A 24,327-nucleotide genomic window follows, 5' to 3' on the forward strand; every position below is an offset into this window, starting at 1 on the left:
ATATCCACCTTTAAATTATGGTATAACTTTTATTCTAAGAAGTTATATTACTTATCAATCGCTATCCCTATGTAATTATGTATAAGCATCATATTGGTTTCTTCCTCGTTTTAATATTTTCTACGTCATTCAATTATCCTTTAGTCAAAATGATAATTACTTCATCGTAACATTGCAATGCAACAAAAATACGTCGTACATACTATATTAGTCTAATTTAAACTGAAATCTCACCAGCTATTGTCTACAGTGATTTGTCTTTAACAATACTGCATAGCAAGCATTAAATAGTTATTGTAAATAATATTTAAACTATTGAGATTTACCCTAGTGACAAATTATGCATGTGTTATTATTTCCCGCTTGTCTATCCATATAAAATAGCCAACAAAATGACAAGCAAGATGCCGCATTACAACTCAATTCTATCACTTGGAAGTGTGGCAGAGGCCATTTTGAGTTCTTGACCCCAAAAAGGAAACAGTATCATCTTTATAATTAGTAACTACTCGCCATAATGATACAGAATTAATTTACAATCCAGGATAGAAGAGGAATAAAATTAAGAACCAACCGAAATCTGAAATCCAGTGGCAGAAACTTGTATGTGGGAATCTGTAGTGAAGTTTCTAACATGCCTTACAACTCTTCCTACAGTACCCTGGAAGGTCTGAAGACCCAATCATATACTCAGGATTGTTTGTGCACTCTCCAAGGGAAGCCCATGTCACGCAGCTCTGATGATTATCAGTGCAGTCTCCCCCAGGTCCTACTGTTTTATCAAATGAATCAACATGAATCCATTTTGTTGCTGACCATTTCTCACCTTCAATTACAGGGCATCCCGCATGAAGGCTATTAGTGTCGGGGATAGCATTTGGGAGAAGACTGAAGAAGAGAAGTGCATCCCCTCTACGCGGTTTGACTGTGTAATGCCAGGTGAGGAAAGAATATAAAGCTCAATGAGTATAATGCAAACATAGGTGAGAAATCCGTAAAAAGATTATACAGTTGCCCACCTGCAATTCCTTTTTTGGCACACTCAGAGAGATCAGTTCCTTTTTCAGAACCTCTTCTATGTGGAGTTTCCTGTAAACAGAGTGAAAATTCAGAAGCTATCAAATTAGCTATTGGTTGTTAAGGCTAGAAACAATTTCCTCCTTAAAACCAAAACGCTTTTCTATCTGCTGCTTGAAGTGGAAGAAACCAAAGAGGAGATCTTGAGAATATCATATGAAGAATGAATAGTGTATGGTGTGAACTACATGTACTATCTTCTAAATGCAGAGTCAAACTATATGCTGCCTGGGTATCCACCCAAGAGGGCCCAGTCAAGCGTACGCAAACTTTAAACTCCTAAAAGGTTTCTACTTTCTAATATTGGTTGCCGAGATGGCAACGGAATAAAATACAAGCATCTCGTAAAAACACGAGAAATTCAGATCACAGGCTAGAAAGTTTGGTATAATTAGAGATATAGTTATTCAGATTGAAATGAACTGCAACTGTTTTCCAATAATATATTTATAACTAGGAGGAACGAACTACATCAATTACTATACAAACCTCTGCATTAGGGAACACTGTTTCACCACCACTGGTCACATCGGTGAGATACATGAGAACAGTTGCAACACGGTGTCCACCTCGAGCTATATTAACTTTGTCAGAGAAGTAGTCATAATGCGGATCATATTTCTGCCCATGCTCATACCTCAATACTTGAATGTCTTCTCCATTTTCTGAAATTTAATAACAATATTACAAGACTAATTAATGCTAACGTCTTCGGTACAACAACGCGCCCTTATGAAATCATTTAAATGATCATAGAGATACAGGTTCATTCCCCTATGAAATCCCTAGCTTGCAAGTGAACAATGATGTTGTTGCATGAAGATGATTGGCAGTCAAAGGTTAATTATGTTTTCTAACAAACTCCTGTCTAATTTTTTTTCTAGTATCTCTGCCCAATTGCTCTAAATTGTCTGGAAAATACAATTCGGACTCAATTAACCAATCTGTTAAAATGTTGCAGACTTTCTCATTCCACAAGTGAAAATATTAGCATAGAGCAATCTAGATTTTAGCAACTTCCTTCTGCTAAAGCCGGGGCAGATGCAAAAACAGCAAGCTATGACAGATGACAAAATAAAAGCTACATTGAATCTTGTCTTCTCATGTTTTGTAATTAACAAATCTTACATCTCATTTCTTCATGAACTGGAAAAGCAAACAAACTGGTGACAAGTACAACATAGAGAAGTAATGATACCAAGACCAACCAAACATTGAGCACAGATACAAACATATATAGGATAGGAAGAAGATGAAGAAATTAATATAAGTTAGCATATTCCAAGAAAATTGTTTATATGCCATGACATACCTTTCGGAAGAAAGGTCCACGACGAAATCTTATCCTCAATGCCAGAAATAATAGGATCCTATAAAATTAGAAGGGAATTAAAGCCTCCATACGCAGCATTAGTTACAAAACTCAGGAGCATAATTTCAGGGCAGGGAGGGGAGTAGATCACACTAATTCCAACGTGAATTTCAAAAATGAAATGGATTACAGTAGATAGATTATGAAGAAGAGGAAGAAACCTTGTCCTTGGGAATGAACATTCCAGAGCTTGTTCGAACTTCACTCAACTGACTCTCTCCAGAAAGATTATCCGCTACAGCAGATCTCTTAAGCTCTGATTTCGCCTGAATTAAACAACGCGTAACTCGGATTAGCAAAGAAAACTAACAGTTAGCAAGTAACGAATTCTACGTAAGAGAAAGGGAGCATATTATATTATATTATATATTACTCACCAAAGAGATCAGATGATCGCATTCCAGGTCGGTGAGGAAACCTTCGTAAACGAAAGCTCTGCAAATATCGGATTGAGATTCGCGAACTTAGTTGATTATTGCTAGATTTAGAAGGAAAGAGCGAAATGAGTAACAATAATATGAAAGAGACCTTGGATTCCATGAAATCTGTTTGACCTTGGAAGGGTTGATGATGGAGCTCGCCGAACCAGCGTACGAGCTCAACACTTCTTCGCAGTGGGAGATCCACGTCACCAAGAACAAGAGCAGAACCCTATGATTACTCATCTTCTCCGATTCGATCTCGAAGTTGAATTTTCCAGTAAAATTATTTCTCTCTCGTCTTTCGTTTTCCTTCTGATTCCTTCCAAATCCAACTCATCGAGCGGGAGGATTAGATTTTGTTTTTTTTCTTTCCTTTATTAATTATTATTGACCTCAACTTCTATCAGTTTAATTAATAATTAATTAATGATTATTTAATTATTAATCTTCCTGTTGACATTTTGGTTTCTGTTTTCTCTTCAACAATTATAACTTGTAAGAAAATGTTCACACTTTCTAACTTCGTAATTTGTCATCTTCTGTATGAAAATTTCCTAATTTATTTATAAAAAAGCAGTATAATTGTGCTTAATTTTGCTACATAAGGAAAAAGTAAATTAGATAAAATATCTTTCACAGTGAATTTCACTGCGTAATATTATAATTATCAGCATACATTTGAAATCTTGGATTGCCATTGAATACACACAAGAAATAACGAAATATACACACAAATACCTATTCTGCAAATAAAATCACTACACCTAAACTTTTGCACAGTTGCAATATCTGAAATGAAATGAGGGGCCATAATCTAGTTTTTAATGCTTGCTGTTATCAGCAGAGTCTTAATCTTGTCCAATAGTCTGCAAATGTTTAGATATGTCATTGGAACTCTCAGGTGATGGAAACTCTTCTTCAAGGAACTCATCATCACATAAAGGTTCCAGGAGTTCCCTAACTAACTCCATGCTGCCTTCTTCACCTTTTGCTATCTGCAATACCTGCATGAATCCATTCCATAACATTAATTAAGCGCGTTTGAGCTAACTTGACAAGTATCAATTAAGGGACATACCTGATGCATTCGCGGTCGAACGGTCGACTCCGCTATACACAAAGAAGCTGTTAAGATTATATATTTCATCTGCTCTTCATCATAGGCACCAGCAAGACATGGATCAATAAGCTCGTCCATTTTGCTTTTGGATATCAGTGGTTTTGCCTGCAACCAATTATTTACTTAGCCAGAGGCATAATAAATATAAATATTGACATTTTGAATATCAAGTTAAGGCCATGAAATAGCTGACATTAACATACCCACATCACAAGACTTTTCTGAGCTTTGTCCAAAGCCGGACGGCCGGTAATGAGCTCCAATAATAGCACTCCATAAGCAAATACATCAGTTTTTTCATCAACAATACCATGCATGAAGTATTCAGGAGGAAGGTAACTGTTCTCACATCAAGAAAGAAAACAAACATTAGAAGTGTCAAATAATGAAAATACTGGATTAGAAAGAAAACTTTGGCAAGTTTCTAAGATATACAAACCCGAATGTGCCTTCTACTTTGGAGACAGTATGGTGAGTCCATTTGTCAGGTAACCATTTAGATAGTCCAAAATCAGCTATCTGGTGCAACATTCAAGTTAACATTGTTTCAAGCATATAAATTTGTTTACTGGTGTTTATAATCAAAGAAAAATGCACCTGTGGCTCAAAATCCTCTGAAAGCAATATATTAGCAGCCTTGATATCTCTGTGAATAATCCTTCTTTGACATTGTGCATGCAGATAGTGAAGGCCTTCAGCAGTCCCCAATGCAATCTTATACCTCATGTTCCAATTCAGTTTCTCTCTAGGTCCTTAAGAATTCATGCAAGCAAAGGAAGAAACCAGTTAATTAACTTTGTTTTATAAAAAACTTGTGCTTGATCATATTGGAAGCTTGTTAGAGGTTAACAGACCATATAGTATGGAAGCTAGGCTGCCATGTGGAGACAACTGAAGAACAAGATGCATTCCACCTTCAACTCCATATCCAATCAATTTAGCAATATTGGGGTGGTCCACATGCACTATAATCCCAAGCTCAGACAAAAAATCTGCAGTCATTTCTTCTTGGTCCCCTCTTGTTAGCCTTTTAATTGCTACAAAGGTTCCATCTGCCAATTGGCCTTTGTAAACCTCACCATAACCTCCCTGCCCGATCAAATTCTCTTCAAGAAAGAAAAGTACGGAAGTTGGTTATCAGCTTGGAAAGAAAAATAAATAAATAAACAAAAATGTTAATACGAGAGTTTCTTGTCAGGCAAGAAATTAAAAGGATTGCACACCCTGGCTGAAATTATTGGTCGCGGCCTGGAGATCTGCGAGAGTGAATAATTTCCAGGACGCTTTAAAGCGATAAGCCTCAGGATTAAGAGATGATCCTTGTTTAAGAATTGCAGAAAATTCCTCTGGGATTCGTTCGGCGGAGGTTCTCTTTTTGAAATAGGGAGCCTCCTTGATTGAGGTTAAGGTATAGAGGGGCATCTGGGATCCTTTCTTCAGAATACTAACAATGCCATTCCAATTATTATTGTTATTGTTGCCTTTTAAATCCGACTGCTCCCCGGAATTAGAAGGGCTACCGGTGTTGGAAGAGGAGCTTTCGGATCCTGGACTCGGACAACTCTTCATACTAGATACAGAGACATCCTCACTTCTTGGAGGTTCCACATCTAATGAGGTATTCATTCATTTTAATTCATCATTGTATGATACGCAATGACCTTAAAAACATATATAGATACAGTTAATTAAATTCCAACATGTTTTGATACCTGGAAGTGAACCTGTTGATAGCGCAGTTAGCCTCCTTAGAGACCTTATTATTGATCTCTGCTTTGCTTCATTCTGCTCTCTTTGTTTGCTTTGCAATCCATCATTGCTGCAAATATTATACCATATATAGAAATAGCATATCTAAGATTAGAAGAACCCGTGAATAATATGTGAATGCAAAATGGTTGGAAGAAAGAAAGGATGAGAAGAAATGGAAGATTAGAGGTTGCATTGAATAATGTGTTACCTGGTGGCAGAGGAAGGTTGGGGAGAGGGCGGTGGCTCAAGGGCCATGGCGGATAAAGCAGAACGAGGAGCAGACCACATCATAGGGGAGATGATGAAACAAAAGAAGCAAGACAGAGATGGCGTTTGTTATATCAGCTGCAACAGAATTTGTAATGTAAATGACTCCATTAGAGAAGTAAGTAGTCCTAAAATGGTCAATTATATTAGCTGTTCTAACTTCCATATACTAACTCGTCCTCGTTGTTTTTCGTTTCCATGGAGATAACCAGGTTGCCTTTGCCAATGTAAATTGCACATAACAAGATTGTGTGAAATTTGACCAATCTAAATAAAGTGCATCAAAATTTGCTTATGTTATTCCTCTTTTTTCTTCTTTTTCCTTTAAAAAAACGACCTCCTAGATAATAGCCCCATATATAGAGTGGCTTTTTTCATAAAATTAGAAAAAAGAGAAATATATTCTATGCGTGTTAGATTCATATTAATTTGCTTAGTTATTAATTTAGTCTTCACTATATTTCATTATTTCTCTTTCTAGCTCTTACCATTACCAATCCCTATTTTGAAATGCCTCTTTTTCCCCCATAACTCAATCGTTGAAAAGAAAAATTATTATTTTATCCAAACAAACTTATGAATGCTTCTAAAAACTAGAAGTATTTCCAAGTTAATCTATCTAAATATAAAACTGCTAGAAACCACTATGACTGTACTAAAAAAAAGGTTTGGTTAAAAATAAGAAACTTACGTATGGTTTTCGGCCATTACAATACAAGCAAACCATGCGATTAGCTCGAGTTAATTGTTTTATTTAGGAATCGTATCACATAGTACAAGGAAGTATAATTCACGAATTCCTCGTGGAGTTCATGGTGAATTGACTAAATTCGACCAAACCATTATATAAGTAAGATAAATTAAGGTATTACATTGGATGAACCAACCCAGAAAATGTCCCGTGAAGAAATGTCTTGGTCAATATAAATTTACAGGCTTTCATGTCCAAAGAATTATTTTATCATACAAAAATTAACAGGATGTAACACACAATGGGGACAAAGAAGTATGTAAAACCGTAAACGAACACAAATTCATCAGTTGTAACAAACTCCGATTGAAAATTCAGCTAGCCATAACGTCAATGGACATTGCGAGTAATCAATCCCTCGAATATAGCATAAAGGTCCTTATTTTCAGGCCCGAAAATTTCATCAGCTTTTTGTAGCGTCTCCTGCAATTTCACCCAGATAAAGGTTTCAGTTAACTAAAAAAGAAAAAGGATTAAGAGGATCAAGGAAAGCACAAGAGATGGGGCAAAGAAAGCAGCAGGCAGGGATTACCTCTCTTGTTTGTTTATGGGAATTCAGCTCCTTAACGTTCGCCAGAAATGCTCCAAACTGCTCATAGGACAAACGGTTCCTATTGATAACAAAAAATAGATTAAATTTGGGACTCGTACATGACCAGTAGAAGTTTAACATAGTGTTATCAGATTGAAGTGTTGTTAATACTTCAATCTGATAACATCAAATTATCTAATAGGTAAGCCATTAAGAGTGATCAAGTAACGAAGAGTTTAAGTAGCATGCATGATACAGGGGTCTCACCTTGCTTGGCGGAAAAAGTCCTTTCCATCCACCCGGGTTCGTCCTATGACACCCAATTATAAAAATGATACAGAAACTCATGAGTACACTAGCCCGGCCAAGATCCAAGAGAGCAATCCATGCTAGTCTTACATCATAAAAATATTCCTAGATACGAAAGCAATAACAGAAAAGTTGGAAAGACTCACCAAATTGTGATCCAGCTCCTGCATCAGAGCTAGATACTGAATTATGAACCGAGGACGTTGAGGAATACACTGAAGACCTATCATCATACATGCCTCTTGAGTTCAAGACTGAAATTGAATGTCTCCTTGGAGACACAGGTTGGGATGTTCTTGGGGACACTGATGCCGAAAGAATTGGAGGGGAACCGGGTGGAGTAATTCTAGGGGTGCTAGTTTGGGATGCTAAGAGGAGACTTTGTGATACTCGAGGTCTTGTGGCTGCAATGACAGAAATAGAAAATAAATGCAAGAATGCACAATCATAGTTCATTTTTGTATTATCTTTGGCAATGCAAACTTGAAATGTATGTCTATAGTCTACCCATCCCCTCATAGATGATAGTAATAGTGCATACCATCAGATTCACGATCCCGGACAAAAGAATTTCCAACATCAGAAGTATGTGTTTGCGATGAAGATGTCGACGGTGGCCGTGAAGCATCATCGTCTGCAATACAATTAGAACTAATCAAGGCCAGACACGATAAAACTAGATCTCAACCATAAGGGATCAGGTTTGAATTGCAGTATGAGCAACAAATAGTAACTTTTCCCTCCATTTAACTATCTTTTCCTCTTGTTTTCCCCCAAAGAGAACCTAAATCGTTTCCTACCAGTTCTCAAGAGAAATCCATTCTTATAAAGTTGGATAATATACAATAGAACAGAGTAGAAACTAGAAAGTACCTCCAAACTGGGAAGTGGAAGTCAAGCTCGATTGACTCTCTATTCTAGCAACCATTTCTGGAGCTCCACCCTATGAGAAATAAATCCATAACTGGTAAAAAAAAATTCTCCTTGAAAATAATAATAAATAATGATAATGACGATGACAATAACAGTCACTTACAGAATTATCATCATCTTCTTGAAGTGATTGCATAAGCGTCCTTCTGAAACCCTCCAACTGCAAACGTAGAGCACATTAGTCCTATTCCATTAACCATTCACAGTCACATCACATTCATCAATTATTCAATCACGCTCTACTCGAAGTTACCCTAACAATACAATTCCCAATTTCTCTTTCGCTTCCATCTCTAGGTTAAAACTCAGAATTTAATATGAATAGTAGAAATTGAGACCTTGGAGACCTCCCGAGTGAGCTTTCTGACGGTACTGGAAAGGGAAGCATTCTCCTTCAGCAAGCTCTCCTATTATCTCAAAGAAAAAAAGAAAAGAAAAACGGTCAAACGTGGTTCAAAGGAGCGAATTGAACCGGGTTCGACGGGTGGTGGGTGGTGGTTGGGACCTTATCTTGGTCGGCTTGGACGAGCTTATCGGCGATTTGGGAGAGGGAGGCGTCGAGGGAGGCGAGCTGAGAGCGCAGGTGGGCGATGAGATTGTCCTTGTCGGCGATCTTGGCGCGTAGATCAGACGTCTCAGATTCGAGTGCGTTGACACGCGTCGCGAGCGCAATGGATGTGATCTTGCGTGCCACATCAAGCTGCTCGAAGGGATCTGACGGTAGCACTTGCACCACCTCCTCGGGAAGATCGAACTTCGAGCTTCCCGATTCTGCCGCCATACTCCTAACTTAACTCTTCCTGTTTTGTTTATTCTCTTCCGCTTTTTCCTCTCCTTCTATTTTTAAATAAAAATTACTACTAATTATGGGTTTAGCTAACTGGTACTGGCATACTAGAATCACATGCTTCTTTCCTTTTTGTTTTCTTTATTATCCGGTTTATTTGGCATTTTATGTTATTAGAATGTTAGGTTTTACGATCTGTGCTTGTTAAATGCAAAGGAGACGGAACCTTAGGAGTTTGGACCATCAAATGGATGGAGAAATGCCCCAGAGAGCCTGTATTCGTGAAAATAAATAAATAATGATGTAAAAAATATGTGGCATTTGAGGAAGGAGGTGAAGTGGGACTTGAACAAGATCAAACATTTACAATTTACTATTTACCTCTCGGTAATTTTTTTTACCTCTCTTCTCTTTTGGGTATGATGAATTGGATTAGGCCGCATGGCTTGCAGAAATTAGGTCCGTTTCTGGGTAGGTGAGACAAAGTTTGGGTTGGCAATGGTAGGATATGCAGGGTTCTAGTTTAGGGTTTGTGGGGATAAATATTTTGTAAAATTCAATCTTATTCTATTTACAGATTTAAAACTATCCTACTTGAATTTTATCAGCAGAAATAATTCTACATCCGACTCAACTTCATGTGAAAAAATTAATAGTGAATTTATCTTAAAACAAACAATGTTCAGCCATTTAACATTTTATAAATATAATAATAATTAAATATTATTTTTGTATATTTGACAATATATATATATATATATATCTATAATATATATATATATATATATATATATATATATATATATATATATATATATATATATATACTAGAAGTTCAAAACCTAAAGGGGAAAAGCAACCAATTTCGAACCTAGAATCACACGCATAGATATTGTTCATATCCTGACCTAAAATGAAGCCAAGTCCAAAAGGAATAAAACCACCTAAAGACAATGATCTCATTATTCTTACTCGATCTCATAGAGGTTGGACGCGACGACGGAAATTCAGTCTCGCTTATTTAAATAAGTAATTACTTCCTAAGATATCTCCTATCTCTCTAGGGAAGATCTCAACAAACTTCCCTAAAAAAAGAGAACAATTATCCACCATCAAAGGTAAAACTACACTAAAAGGTGGTAATCTATTCTACTATAAATACACTGACACCCTCAGGTATATTCAAGTCCAATCTACTAAAAACCTACTTAAATCCCTTGCTAACTTAAGTATCGACGTCTCTTGCAAGTACTACCCCCACCTCCTCATAAGGAACTCGGACCTCGACACCAGCACAAGTCGGATGCTGCCTCAGAAGGAGTTTGGACCACGTTCAAGCCCAAATCACCATTTCAGATAAACCTCGAAACATTGGTGCCGTTGCTGGAGACCTGGAAGTCTACACCCCACTACGGCGGACGAGCAACTTGAAGATGGACGCACTGCATCTGAGTCCGAACCAGAAACTCATAACCACGATCGAGCCCTTGTAATATCCCCACGACAAGGAGGAACAAGTAATCCTAATGGGGAAGGAACATCACAAAATCCTCACACCCGACCACAACAATCAGAGGTACATCCACCTGAGAACGAAGAGTCCCCACACCTAACTGAGATTATGGGACTCGTAGACGGACATCAAAGCTGGTTGGAGAAATTCGAGCAAGAGATCGAGCGACAAAGAGAAGCAAAAAGAAATCTGCAAAGGGAGGTACAACGCAGAAAAAAACTCGAGGAAAAACTTTTAAAAATAGAAGCTGATCTACGGACTCGGACCAATAATGCTTAACGAGAAAAAATCCCTTTTGGAGGAGAAGATCCATTCACAGAAGATATCATGCAGGCTAGGGTTCTAAGAAATTTTAAAAGCCCCGACATGGATCTCTATGATGGCATGACCGACCCAAGGCTTCATCTCAGCAACTTCAAAAGTTGGATGTACCTAGCTGATGCGTCTGATGCAATTCGTTTCAGGGCTTTCCCGAGCACATTAACCAAAGTAGCAATGAAGTAGTTCGATAGCTTACCACTCAGGTTGGTGACTTGCTTTGACGACCTGGAAAAGAAGTTTCTTACCCAATTTTTAATTCAGAAGGATAAAGTCAAACATGCTCCAAGTCTTTTAGGGGTAAAGCAAGAAGTTGGAGAGACCCTCCGAGCTTACATGAAAAGATTTAACAAAGCCTGTTTAGAAATACAAAATTTACCTCCTGAAGCGGTAATAATGGGGTTAGTTATTGGTCTTAGAGAAAGATCATTCTCTCAATCCATATCAAAGTAGCACCCGACCTCTTTATATAAAGTACAAGAACGGACAGAGAAGTATATCAATTTGGAGGAGAACTCCCGACTTAGAGATCCAGTCCCGAAGCAAAACCTTTCTTACCAAGTTCGAGATAAGGAGAAGGAGACAAAGAAAAAAGAGGAGTACAGCTCCGAGAAGTCTCAAAGATACCATAACTACACCCCCGCTCTATGTTTCTCTTGTTGATATTTACAGAGAGATTTGTCACACTGAGACTTCTGCCTCCTTGCCCCATTAAGCACAAAAGGCCAAAAGTCGGACGTAATATTACTAGTATCACAAAATATATGGACATTCTACCAATGATTGTTATAATCTTAAAAATGATATAGAAAAGTTGGCCAGATAAGGTCGACTTGAAAGGTACCTTGCTGAAAGGTCGGATGATCCAGGAAAAAGGAAGCGAGGAGATGAATAGGGAAGTCGGCAAGATCAGCCACCACAAACCCCCTGATAGGCACATACACATGATAAATGGAGGATTTGCAGGAGGAGGAGTTACTAAGTCCTCACACAAAAGTCACCTTAAGGAGGTATATCAAGAAAGTCATCAGGAGAACCTTCACCACAAACGACCTCGTACTAATCTGAAATGACATCGGAGTTTTGAAGTCGGGCAAGGAAAAACTGGCTGCAAACTAGAAAGGACCTTACAAGGTTGTCGAAATCTTAGGAAAATGTTACTATAAAGTGTCCGACTTAAAAGGGAACGAGCTCCCAATGTCATGGCACACATTTAACTTAAAGAGGTACTACAGCTAGAAAGCGCACATTGCTCCCTGGTGTACTCTTTCTTCTGACTCATGGTTTCTCCCAAGAAGAGTTTTCCTTGAGGGAATTTTAACGAGACATCATAGCAAAGGCTAAGGGTAAAAAGAAAAACCCTTAGTAGCAAGCCGACTTATTTAACTCTTTTCCTTTTATTACTGATAATTCATTTTCTACCAATTTTTCTATCAAAACGCATTAATTTAAGTTCGAAAAATTGCAAAAATTATTGCCAATCTTAAAAGAGTCGGGCCTAAAACAAAATGTAAGAGTAACTTGATAAAGTCTGACCACTAAAATTCAGATTTCAAACAACCAAGGGAAAATAATACTTATATGAAAAAGGTCTAGAAATAACCAATTTACTTCGCTGACATCTTTTCTAACTTAGCAAAAAACAACATTAAAAGTTATTAAAACAACTTAATGGAAATTTCTATTGAGCTAACAGCTGTACCAACTAAAAGATGATTAAAAATACAATCATTCGTGCAAAAACCACTATCAGATTAGTGCACAAAGGATTTTTAAACAGCAAAATAAAGTTGTTTCAAGCTACAACTATTAAAAAGAATTTAATTGTTCATAAAAAATGCACAACCCGGGCCATTCAAAGTTATGAATTACAAAGGAATGAGATGTTCACCAATAATGGTATCTTCAGGTTGAGCAGAGAAAGTCGAGATCAATTCTGACACTGGCACAGTAGAAGCAGGGAGAGTTTCAGGCTGAGAAGGGATGGGTTCACCTTCCATCCGAGTTGTAAAGCTTTGAGAAGCTCCCTTAACTCGGATTTCTGAGGTCTTCATGTCGGGTATGGGAGTGTCCTCATCGTCTTTGGGTGCAGGGACAATCTTTCTATCAACCACAATGTTGTCAGGGCTAATAAGGAAGAGGTCGCCTCAGAGGTAACAACCCAGAACTAAGCCTTTAGATTCTCCACCATTTTTTCCATATCTTTAGCTATGATCGCCTCAAGCTTTGCATATTTATCTCTAGACTTAGAAACTTCATCTACCAAGTCGAGCTTCTCCTCAAAGACCCCAGTGTAACTCTCTTCGGCCTTCTTCTTTAAACCCTTCGCCATGGCTAAAGCGGTCTCATCTTATTTTGCTCTCGCCCGAGCTTTGCCAAGGTCGAAAATGACAGACTCCCTTTCACCATCTCACTCCTTTTTTGATTCCTTCAAAGATGCCATTTCAGCCTGTAGATCAGTCAAAGTACGTTGAGTGGCACCAAGAGAAGTCTTTTCGACTTCTCTCAACGAAGTCGTACAAACATCAACTGCCCGAATTCCACCTCAAGCAAGCACTTAGAGATGGCTCTTTATTGAAACATCATCTATGCTGATAGAGCTATGGGGAAGGATGTATTTCTCACTCTAAGCAATAGCATCAAAGCCCTACTCATAAATACTCCCGAGTCTGAAGTATTAGGTTTTTTAGGGTTTGACTCAGAATTGGAAGGTGGAGGAAGAGATGTTTGTTTGGCCGAACTAAATGGAGGAAGGATTGGCTGGGGAGTCGGATAAGGAGTAATCTTTAAAGAAGGCAAGGCATCCGAGTCCAACTTAGAGGGCAAAGAGAGATCGGCAGGTTCACCGGCCTCTTTTAGTTGTATGTTTCGAGCGGCCACATTTTTTCTGGCAGTTCAGAGAGTTTTATGGTAGCAAACTTGGGAGCCATCCTTTCTGCATGACATCAAAGTCGAACATGTTAACTAGGGGTGGCAAAGCGGGTCGGCCCGCCCCAACCCACCTTGCATAGGCCCACGCCAACAAGGTGGGTTCAAAATGCTAGTTCGTCCCGTTTTATAACGGATTGGCGGGTCGGCGGGTTAGCCCGTTTGACTATTTTAAAAAAAAATTTTATTAAAAATAATAATTAAAAATTAAATACAAATTAAAAATAGTCAAATTATAACATAATTTTTTTCACTATCTTTTTTTTAATTTTTAACTTCAATAAAATTGTTCAAAATAATATTTGTCAACAAAATCATCTTTATTTTAAAAAATAAGTCACATGATTTGAGCATATATATAAAATTGTAAAATAAAATAAATAAAGTTAAAAACTAAAAGAAGAATAAAAATAAAAAATAAAAAAATGTTTGAAAATTATATAATTATTAATTTTGTAGTAGTAATCACTCTTTTATTTAATAAAAAAAGGAGAAATAAAAAGCTTTGGCTCGGCAGGCAGCCCCGCCCCGCCAAACCCGTAAATTTGGCAGTGTAGATTTGGCGAATTTTTTTTAAAAATTTGACGGGTTCCAAATTCTAGCCCGACCCGCATTTTTAGCGAGTTCGGCGGGTCCGCCCAATGGGTTAGACCCGTTTTGCCACCCTAATGTTAACCACCAAAACAAATCAACAAAAGAGCATCTATAAAAATGAAAAAGAAGGCTATGTAGTTTGGACTGAAGTTGGTTTGGATTCTTTAAAAATTTTTTGGTATCCAAATAAGGAGCTCAGCTCCAACATTTCTGGAATAAACTGATTACGCTCTCCTCAACCTCATCTAAGTCGTCCAAATTATACTTAACTATTACGGGAAGTACTTCCCAAATATAAAGGAAAAAGGGCTTCGTCCCTCGTCCAGAAAAAAAGGTCGGACATTCTCAATAGTCTAGATTTTAAAGAAGTAATTTTTGAAGTCGTAGAAAAAATCATCAAAAATGGCAAAGACCTTACTCCGTTGAACAGCTCAGAAAGAGATCCAGCCTTGTTTTTTTGAACTAAAAGGCTTGGTAAAAACAAAAAGATAAAAAAAATCTTTAAGAGAAGGAAGGACACCAAGTTCACGGCAAAGAAGTTGATAGATTTTAAGAAAATCCTAAGAGTTGGGATGAAGTTGGGAAGGAGCAACATTACAGACCTTGAGAACCTTGGATTCAAAATCAGAGAACGGAAGGCTAACTCCTAATTTTTTGAAAAAGCAATCATACATATAAAAGAAATGACGCTCTGACTTATCAAGTCGTGGAAAACAAACCCTCTCTTCAAGATTCGCAACTACAATTTCGTATTTTCTCTCATTCTTTCAATTTAAACATAATCTATGATGCCTACGAAAGGTCTCGACATACTCATTATCTATAATAGGGACAGGAGTAAGAACAGATACATCTACCTAAATCAGGTCAAACGGAACTTTAGAGGACATGTTGTGAACTACTAAACGAGACATATAAGCTATACCTACAACATAACAAACAAAATCGTCACAACAAGTCGAAAAGTCGGGTATAGCAAAGTATCCACAAAAATGATAAGAAATCGGGTCATCATCAACAACACCAACTAACATCATAGTTCTTACGATTTCTCATACATACAACAACCACCACCACATTAACAGATACATAAATAGTACTATCTTCAATAGATAAAGTGGCACCATTTGGAGACAACACAACACAAAAATCCATTTAGAATCACAATAGCAACAACAAAGTTTAAGACCAAGAAAGAAGTAAAATTTCAGATAGCAACATTTCAAAGCAACCATTCTTTCGAAACAAACACAAAAAGAACACTACCCAGAATGCTAAAATAAAGAAAAGCAGGGATAAAAAACCAATCTCAAAAAAATACGAAACAAAAAAGAGTACTTTGACAGCAAGACACCAATGATCCAAGAACTTCCAACGAGCGAAGGAAAATTCCCAAGTAAGAAATTCAAAATGATAAAATGAAGAAAGACAATGAAAAAATATTTTAAGAGGAAATGAAGAGTGCAAACGTTTCAGGAAGAAATGAAAAAAGAAAAAAAATGAAGAGAATTGGATATTTATAAGGTATTAGGGGTAAGGGAATAATTTTCCACCCTTCATTTATGACGCACGGTTACCAAAGTAACCATAGAAGTAACGTGCACAAAGAAGCATAGCGTTTCAAAATTTTTTTAAACACGTGGAGTATCCAATCTATTCATAGAAGGCAGTATTTTCCGACGTGACGTGTCAACACTCCAAAGAATATGCAAAATTTACAAATGCTCGAACCTGATCTTATAAAAGCTCGGATTCAAGTAGGACTACTGTTCATACCCTGACTCAAAATGAAGTCAGCCCAAAAGAAATAAAGCCCACCCAAAGACGGTGGTCTCATCTACTCCTACCTGACCTTATAGAGGTCGGACACGACGACCAAAATTCAGCCTCACTTATCTAAATAAGTAACTACTTCATAAGATATCTCTCATACCTCTAGAAAGGAGATCTCAACAAACTTCTTTAGAAAAAGGGAACAATTATCCACCATCAAAGGTAGAACTACACTAAAAGGTAGTTATCTATTATACTATAAATACACTGACACCCATATTCAAGTATAATCTACTAAAAACCTGCTTAAAACCCTTGCTAACTTAAGTATCGGAGTCTCTTGTACGTACCACCCCCAACTTCCTCACGAAGAATTCGGACTGCGACACCTCGGCATTAGCATAAGTCGGATACTGCCTCAGAAGAAGTCTAAACCTCACGTTCAATCCTATATCACCGTTTCAAGTAACTCTCAGACCAGATATATATTCAGCATGTATATATCAGGAATATCGAATTATGGTTTAGTCAGTAGAATAGGCCTTTAAACTGAACTTTATTGTACCAGCAATTTCACCCACTCTTCTGTGTTAATCCAATTCAAAAAAATTTTAAGTGTACCAATATACTAGTGTTAGTAATTTTTAATCGTTGATCTTAATTATATACTAATGTTAAAAATTATTAAAACATTAGTATACCAGTATACTTAAAAACTTTTCAATCCTATATATTCACTTTAATCAGGTTGGATATTCCGTAGGTGAAGATAGTGCTTCGAGGTTCGACCGTTCGAGCCTTACATAACATAAAGTCTATTCGGTATTCACTGCCTAGTTCCTATTATGTACATCTGAAAAGTAATTAAGACTTTATAGTAAAACTGAACGTGGGATTTACGTCCATATATAGTGATTGAAATTTCCCAAAACACATAAAGAGCATCACATGTATTAGTTAAACGCGTCACCTGAAAATACTAGCACTTATTAAACATAATAAACGTCAAAAAGGGTTGCTCGCAATTCACAAGTCATGCACGACCTTAATTAAAATGGATCTATGCATGCAACACTTTATTGTTAAGTTGATTTACGTGCAGAATAAGAGAGGATGTTTTCGCTGCATCCCACGTATGCATATTTAGTTATATTATATTACATAATACGTATATTATGTTCCTGCGTTTATTTCATTTGATATATGAAAAGGAAGCAGGACCTAAGCTACAATTGAATAAAAGAAAAAGATACTAAAGGAGAAAGAAAAAAGGGGAGATAAAAAAAAGAAAAATAAAAAGTAAAACCACAATCATTATAGTGAATCCTTTTTCTTTCTTCCCTTTTTATTTTTTTATTAGGAGTACTTAAATATATTAAGAGAAAGTATGGGAATGAGTTTAGTATACAATGTGTACAATAGAAATAAAATTAAAATTATAATCAGTTAATAATTAATTTAATTAATTCCTAATAATTTCGAATTTTAAATTTTAAAAGCATAAGAATTTAGTTATGACGAAGTTACGTATTCCTCCATTTTATGTGTGCGAAGAACGTACTGCAGTTTCTTTCTCTTCAACGGTCTCTTCCATTCTCTCCGAACTAACGCCGCGAATATCACCACCGCCCGTCGTCCAGAACGCAACCCGACGTGGCCCAGCTGTCCGAGAACATTCAACGAAGACACCCCTCGCGCACATTGCGTCCGTCGCGCAGCCCAAGACCGCCATGGCCGCCGCCGCCTTCAACAACGTCGCGGCCTGGATCCTCCTCGCCCTCACCATATGTCTCATCATAGAATCTCAGGGCTAAAACTTCTCTTTCGGCCGAGGTGATTAATTTACAAAAATTATCGTCTAGATGCAAATTCTATGCCTAACAACACGTAATCACACTGGTGGTTGCCTTTGCAGTAGTTCAATGTTCCTCAGGTCATAGGCATGATAGCAAGTTGGTCAGAATGTGTTTTTTTCTCCTTTGTTTATTTCGTGTTCGAGTTGTTGCTGCTGTTGTACTTCGCTTCGAGTGGGTTGAAGACGGACGAATTTAGATGCTGGATGTTTAATTTACCATGTATATAGATGGTTATTTTAATTCTTAATTGGATGGTTATTTTGTTTGATTTAGTTTAAGTATATACAATTAACAAATGTTAGATGGTCATTTCACTAGGTAGTCGAATGATTATTTTAATAACTACCTGGATGGTTGTTTGATGGTCGATGAAAGAGCTTCTAACGCCAAAGAGGTGGGATGATTGATGAGGATGGGGTAGCAGACGGTTGGGGGGAGGAGAGAGGGTGTTTGGGTAAATTTCATTGGTAAATTAGGGTTGAGATGGTTAATTTTTTGAAATAACTATTTGGGTTTTTTTCTTTGTATTGGGCCAAATTTAAATCCCATTGTACACATTGTCAAGATTCTTCATTATCTTCCTAGTAGAGTTCATATATTAATTTGCTATAAAAAGTTTCATTTAAAGTCTCTGACCCCTATTCGCTCTCACCGATAGCAGCTTCTTTCTCGAGATTTTTATTTTGCAGTATGAGAGTACGTACTCCATAATCCATCTGTGTCTAATGTAAGGCGGGGTAAAGCTAGGCAACCCCATGTTGGGAAATACCCACGGGTTTAGAACTGGGAAGCTTATCTCCGATTGAAGAGTGAATCATTCACAATTTTTGTGGATAATTTACCAAGAAATGGCCAGATCCATCTGTTTGCTTTCATCAGGTATACTACAAAAAGAAGGACATCAAAGGCCATCAAGAATATGAATAGAATGCGAATAAGGAGTAAAGAGATCTTTGTGGGTGTGAGGGGTAAGTATAGGTGGAGGATTGATGTCCGAAAAAAAATTACTATGCACAATGAAGATGCCAGGGAGTCTCCCGATGAAAAATAGGAAAGAATTAAAGAAAAGGATATTGAGGTGAATGAGAAAAGAGAGTCATCTTAAAACACCATGGAAGTGAAGAACTAGAAGCTTAGAGGGAACCGTTGGAGTTGGGATGGGATGTGGTGGTAATGATGCCACAGGGGCTACGGGAGGCAGAGCATGACAAGGATAGAAAGGTAATTATCGTTGAGGATTTAGATGAGTGACATGAGGGTTTTTTGAAAAGGCGAACTTATATTTCTTTGGTGTTTCCGACAATTATAGTGAGTGCGGAATCTATAGGATCTCAAACAATCAGTAACAAAACAATCCCTAAAAGAACGAAGACTTGGGAATATGGGGATAAACGTAAAAAAGGGGCTGATTTGGTGTTGAATAAAAGTTCAGTTGGGGATGGGTTGAAGCATATAAGGCCCAATATGTTAGTGGAGTGTGGCAGCGAAGTGGTTGTGTGGTGCAACGGAGAGTACGTCGTTGTACATTTTAAAAGGGCCTCCTTGCTGGCTGCTGCGAGTGACGGTGAAGATAGCAGCGTGGCTAGTCATGGAGTTCATGAAGGGGTTGATGTCACGGTGAACAGAATTGACGAGGCAGATCTGGGAGCAGCGCGAAAGTCAGCTGCTGGTGGCGGAGGTGATAATGTTCGTGCTGAGCTTGATGGCATGGAGGGCAGGGAGGAGCTTGAAGCCACTAGTGCACCCGACGAGCAGAATCAAGCCGGAAAGAGTTTGGCAGAGGTGTGGAGAATCGTCAGAACAGCACAGCGGAAAAAATATTCCACCAAGTGCAGTTAGTGAGATCCACGTTAGTTTGGGCGGGAGTGGTAAGCAGCATGTTGGCATATGTTTGATGAGAGGTGATGCACTGCAGGATTTAGATTTAGAGGATGAGAATACAGTGGTGGCAGAAACTGGGTTGGAGGATGAAGGGGCGGTAAGAAACTTGGAAGATTTGAGGGACTCAGAGCAGGATGCAGACGGTGAAACTAATCAAGATGAGCACGGAGGAATGTGTGTAATAAAATTTTTAAATGGTTTTATTTCGTGGAATGTGAGGGGTTTAGGGGTGTTGGAAAGTGGAAAATGGTAAAAAAATTTTCGGTAAAAGTAATGTGAATATGTTAGAATTGATAGAGATAAAGAAGGAAGTGATTAATAAGTTTGATGTAGTACAATTTTAGGGTAATGATGCAGTGGGTTGGAAATTTGTGGGATCGGAAGGTGCTTCCAAAGGTTTATTAATAATGTGATGATATGATGTTTAGGTTGAGTAATTGTTATAAAGGGGGGAGATGGTTGTGTATAGAAGGGGAATTGACAAACAATAATTTCATTGTGCGGTTTGCTTGGTGTATGGTGTGCATACAAAGGAGGAGAATCTTGCTATGTAGGAAGAGCTGAGTTTTTTTATCGAGAATATGTCAAGTTCCTCTTTGCTACATAGGTGTCTTCAAGAAGGTTGTGCAGTTGGAAGAAAAGAAAGACGCTAGTGTGTTAACAGTAACAACGGACGACTTTAAAACATGGATACAAGATATGGAACTAGTGGATATAGAACTGGATGACCGTAAATTTACGTGATTCAGGGGTCTATCGTGCAGTCGAATTGATAGAATATTGATGAGTTTGGTTTTATTGTTATCATTTGGAGCACTTGGTTGGAAAGGAATGACAGGATCTTCAGGAATCAAGAAATAGGTGTTGCGAGAATAGTCAACAGGTCGATTAAGAGTTACAAAGAGTGAAGTGATATTTAATCTTTTGGGTTGTTGATAGCATTAGTCAAAGATGATTAGAAATTAGTTTATTTTATCTATTTAGTACTTTTTCATTGATGCTCCACCTTATTACATTAAGGTTTTTGTTTCAATATATATATATATATATATATATATATATATATATATATATATATATATATATATATATTGTTCCATCCAGGTTATACAGGCTGATCTATAAGTGATCCGAGCTATGAGCAATTTCAAATACGTGGTGCTGCTATTCATCGGGGTGAGGTATAGGTCGGCTGGTCTCCAGATACTGCGGGTGGAACACCTACAAAAGAATCTCCGACGCTCAAGTCAAAAGAAGTATTTCAAATAAATCGCGGATAAAATAAAAGAAAGAAGAAGAATTGATTCTATATAGTGCTTGTGTGTTCCTTTTGTCAATTCGATGTTGTTTAAATAGATAGGGAAGCCGTTGTGCCAAATACCCAATATCTCGCACTTTCCTATAATTCTCGTTGTGGTTGGTGTTTGGAATCTTTCTTCCGTTGTTGAGTGATTTTTTCTTGATTCCTAGCTCTTTTGGTAGCCGTTGTGTTTGTTTGGGCCAAGGTTTATGGTTCACATCACAGCCCTTAAGCTTGACCTATTTTTTTGAAAAAAAAAGGAAAAAAGGATATGGGAAACAGGTCGAGCTTCGGAACTACCTCGGCCCATAATTTGTTGGTCTGTATAGGGTGGTTCCCTAGCCCCTAAGCTGGACCGGTTTTCTTTTAGTGTTTTGTTTTATATGTTGTTATTATTATTATTATTATTATTATTATTATTATTATTATTATTATTATTATTATTATTATTATTATTATTTGAATCATGTCTCCTAGTTTTTCACACCTGTAGCACTTAATGGACATGATCGTGGTGCTTTCCTCTAGGTATTCCTGATCATTTGATCAAATTCTTTTGATTTGATGTTAAATATTGAATGGTTGTTATTTGAAGAGTATTTCTGGGCAATGAACCGTTTTTGTTGTCTTAAATTGGGTGGTGATTTAGTGGACTCTTTACCAAAAACTGGAATTCTTTCGTTTTAAGAAGAAAATGGGCAGAAAAAGTTAGTTTATTTGGCTATTGTTGAGTTTTTTTTTCTTTCTTTTTGTCCTTTGCGTGCGTTGTTGTTAATGGAGAAACCTCAAATCATTGTTAGCGAGAGTGACCCCTGTAGTTGGGTGCATAAGAATGTCAAATGTCATGCTTCTTACTTTAACGATGCGAAGTCAGTAGAAATTCTTGGTTTGGATGTGTGGGTTAGGGAGGGAAGTGAAGTTAAAATAGAGGTGCTTCCGTACGAGGATGATGATCGTTGCAAAAAAATTGTGACTAGTCCTATTTTTATTTTTATAATTGTGTTCTTGCAAAGCTCGAGGTTAGGTTTCCTTTCATCGATTTCTAATGTGGTGTGTTGTTTTGGTTGAACTGTGCTCCATCACAGTTGCACCCCAATTCCTGGAGTTTTTTTAGAGCATCGAGGTTTTAATGGACATTCTAGGGCAGGCTCCATCTTTGAGGGTGTTCACATGGGTTTGTGGGTTAACCTAAGCAGTCATCCTGGTAGGTCCCTCTTCGCATTGTACAAATCCTTTTTTAAAGATTTTAAGAAAATGTTCGTTAAAGTTAGGAGTGTTCCTGAGTAATTTCCATTTTATGTTATTGAGACACTGGAGGAGAGGTTTCCTCTTTCGTGGTGTTCGGAACCGACACAAGTTTTAGATGTGGAAGATAGGTTCCCTAGTGACAATGATGTCTTAGAGTTCTTAGTTAGTGAAATGAAATCTAAAGAATTATTATCTGTTGCTAAACTATTGAAATGGAATTCTGATGAACAAGCAGTGTTGGACTATCTAGGTAAATTTTTCTTAAAAAGGGAAGACAGTTGCCTGTTCTATTTGTTATGTTTTTTATTATGTTTTGTTTTTGTATTTTGTTAGGTGAAAAAGCCCCTAATATTACTACAAATAGTTTGAAGACGTTCTTTAGTCAAAGAAAAAAGGCTGAAAAAGAGAGTTCGACCACTAGTGCTGATAAAGAGGTTGGAGGCGGTGCTATTCAATCAGAACTTAAGCCTAGAGTGAAAAGGAAAAGAGAAGGGCCGACTAAAGCGACTAACCTGGGTACTTTAAAGAGTGATGATGATTTGAATTTTGAGTTGATAGAATCTTCGTATGAGTCGCAGAAAGAACTTCATGGATACTGTGTTGACGATCACGCCAAGTCTTTGTGGAGCAAACTGTTTCTGTTCGTTACTCTTTCCGATTAGTTTGGTCAATTCCCTACTGATGTTGAGATGATCAACAGGGTCGGTCCAACTGGTATTAGCCGCTTTCTACAGGTAAATTGAATTGCTTTTCCTGCTTGTTGATTTTCTTTCCATCAGGTTTTCACATGTTTTTGTGCATGCTTTGCTTGTAGGTAATTGGGGCTCGGCTTGTGTCTATTGGGTGGACACAAGAGGTTGCGTTAGAAACAGAAAAGAAGACTGCCGCCATTGTCACTGAACTAACAAGAACCATAGAGGAAAATGAGAAGTTGGTGAAGGAACCTTCCTCTTCTTTGAAGTCCAAAGAGTCTGAGGTTGAGAACCTCCAAAATCAGCAAGAATCCTTTGAGAAGGAAGTAAAAGATATGAAGACTCGAAATGACCAATTGGAGGCTCGTGTGGGGGAGTTCGAGACGGAGGTGTACGAGTCATTTGCTCAAGGTTTTGAAAGATCAGTGGCCCGGGTTAAAGTATTGTTTCCTGAAGTTGATGTAGAGAAGCTGGATGCTACTAAGATTGTCATTGGTGGGAAGTTAGTTGATGATGAGACTCCGGTTGAAGAAACAGGAGAAGACTCCAGTATCGGAAAGAGAGATGATTGAATTTGTTATTCTTGGTTTTGCTTGTATTTTGTTTTTGACTGGTCATTTTCGATTTATCATCATCGGTTATGAAGCTCGGGTTTATTTGACTGGATTTTGTAAGCTTGTAGGATTTAAATTATACATGCTTTATGGCTTTTTGCATTTCTTTATTGTAAAAGACATACAAAGTTTGATGTGGGCGTCCGACCTCATTAAAACTTTCTCTGAGCAAAAACCCAATTTAGGAAAAAAGCTCATGAGTAGGAAAAAGAGTACCATCATGCGCCTTTATGCCTAAAGAGGAAACATTCCAGGTTCCAGGGACTATGCTTCCCATCAGTGTTTGCA

At 37.6% G+C, this 24,327-nt stretch overlaps 3 protein-coding genes across 3 annotated transcripts; all 3 read right to left on the reverse strand.

Moving 5' to 3' along the window:
- Window positions 1-328: 328 nt before the first annotated feature.
- On the reverse strand, window positions 329-3,298 carry LOC130970442 (probable prolyl 4-hydroxylase 4). The gene is made up of 7 exons (XM_057896528.1): window positions 2,978-3,298; window positions 2,827-2,884; window positions 2,611-2,715; window positions 2,390-2,447; window positions 1,567-1,742; window positions 1,020-1,089; window positions 329-925 (listed from the first exon to the last, which is right to left on the reverse strand). Exons 1-7 carry the CDS (start codon window positions 3,112-3,114, stop codon window positions 630-632), a joined length of 900 nt encoding a protein of 299 aa, XP_057752511.1. The 5' UTR covers window positions 3,115-3,298; the 3' UTR covers window positions 329-629.
- Window positions 3,299-3,615: 317 nt separating this feature from the next.
- Window positions 3,616-6,031, reverse strand: LOC130933716 (receptor-like cytosolic serine/threonine-protein kinase RBK2). The gene is made up of 9 exons (XM_057863338.1): window positions 5,952-6,031; window positions 5,704-5,810; window positions 5,215-5,601; window positions 4,846-5,097; window positions 4,589-4,743; window positions 4,431-4,510; window positions 4,195-4,330; window positions 3,950-4,096; window positions 3,616-3,875 (listed from the first exon to the last, which is right to left on the reverse strand). Exons 1-9 carry the CDS (start codon window positions 6,029-6,031, stop codon window positions 3,720-3,722), a joined length of 1,500 nt encoding a protein of 499 aa, XP_057719321.1. The 3' UTR covers window positions 3,616-3,719.
- A 795-nt stretch (window positions 6,032-6,826) lies between these two features.
- On the reverse strand, window positions 6,827-9,608 carry LOC130970430 (uncharacterized protein At4g15545-like). The gene is made up of 9 exons (XM_057896518.1): window positions 9,041-9,608; window positions 8,874-8,942; window positions 8,639-8,695; window positions 8,476-8,545; window positions 8,144-8,236; window positions 7,749-8,006; window positions 7,561-7,603; window positions 7,294-7,372; window positions 6,827-7,184 (listed from the first exon to the last, which is right to left on the reverse strand). The coding sequence occupies exons 1-9, from the start codon at window positions 9,314-9,316 to the stop codon at window positions 7,092-7,094; spliced, it is 1,038 nt and encodes a 345-aa protein (XP_057752501.1). The 5' UTR covers window positions 9,317-9,608; the 3' UTR covers window positions 6,827-7,091.
- Between the last annotated feature and the right edge of the window lie 14,719 nt (window positions 9,609-24,327).

This window comes from Arachis stenosperma, chromosome 1, assembly GCF_014773155.1.
Source record: "Arachis stenosperma cultivar V10309 chromosome 1, arast.V10309.gnm1.PFL2, whole genome shotgun sequence".
Lineage (NCBI taxonomy): Eukaryota > Viridiplantae > Streptophyta > Magnoliopsida > Fabales > Fabaceae > Arachis > Arachis stenosperma.

Bases quoted from the DNA above. Each gene is read 5' to 3' on its own strand.
- LOC130970442 (XM_057896528.1), bottom strand. From the start codon at position 3,114: ATGAGTAATCATAGGGTTCTGCTCTTGTTCTTGGTGACGTGGATCTCC. The intron at 1,743-2,389 runs GTATGTCATGGC...ATTAAATTTCAG, and splicing joins GTGGACCTTTCTTCCGAAAG to AAAATGGAGAAGACATTCAA. The intron at 1,090-1,566 runs GTTTGTATAGTA...CTCTGTTTACAG, and splicing joins CAGTGTTCCCTAATGCAGAG to GAAACTCCACATAGAAGAGG.
- LOC130933716 (XM_057863338.1), bottom strand. From the start codon at position 6,031: ATGTGGTCTGCTCCTCGTTCTGCTTTATCCGCCATGGCCCTTGAGCCA. The intron at 5,811-5,951 runs GTAACACATTAT...TAATATTTGCAG, and splicing joins CAACCTTCCTCTGCCACCAG to CAATGATGGATTGCAAAGCA. The intron at 4,331-4,430 runs GTTTGTATATCT...ATGTGAGAACAG, and splicing joins AAAGTAGAAGGCACATTCGG to TTACCTTCCTCCTGAATACT.
- LOC130970430 (XM_057896518.1), bottom strand. From the start codon at position 9,316: ATGGCGGCAGAATCGGGAAGCTCGAAGTTCGATCTTCCCGAGGAGGTG. The intron at 8,546-8,638 runs GTAAGTGACTGT...TATTTCTCATAG, and splicing joins AAGAAGATGATGATAATTCT to GGTGGAGCTCCAGAAATGGT. The intron at 7,185-7,293 runs GTAATCCCTGCC...GTGAAATTGCAG, and splicing joins CCCATAAACAAACAAGAGAG to GAGACGCTACAAAAAGCTGA.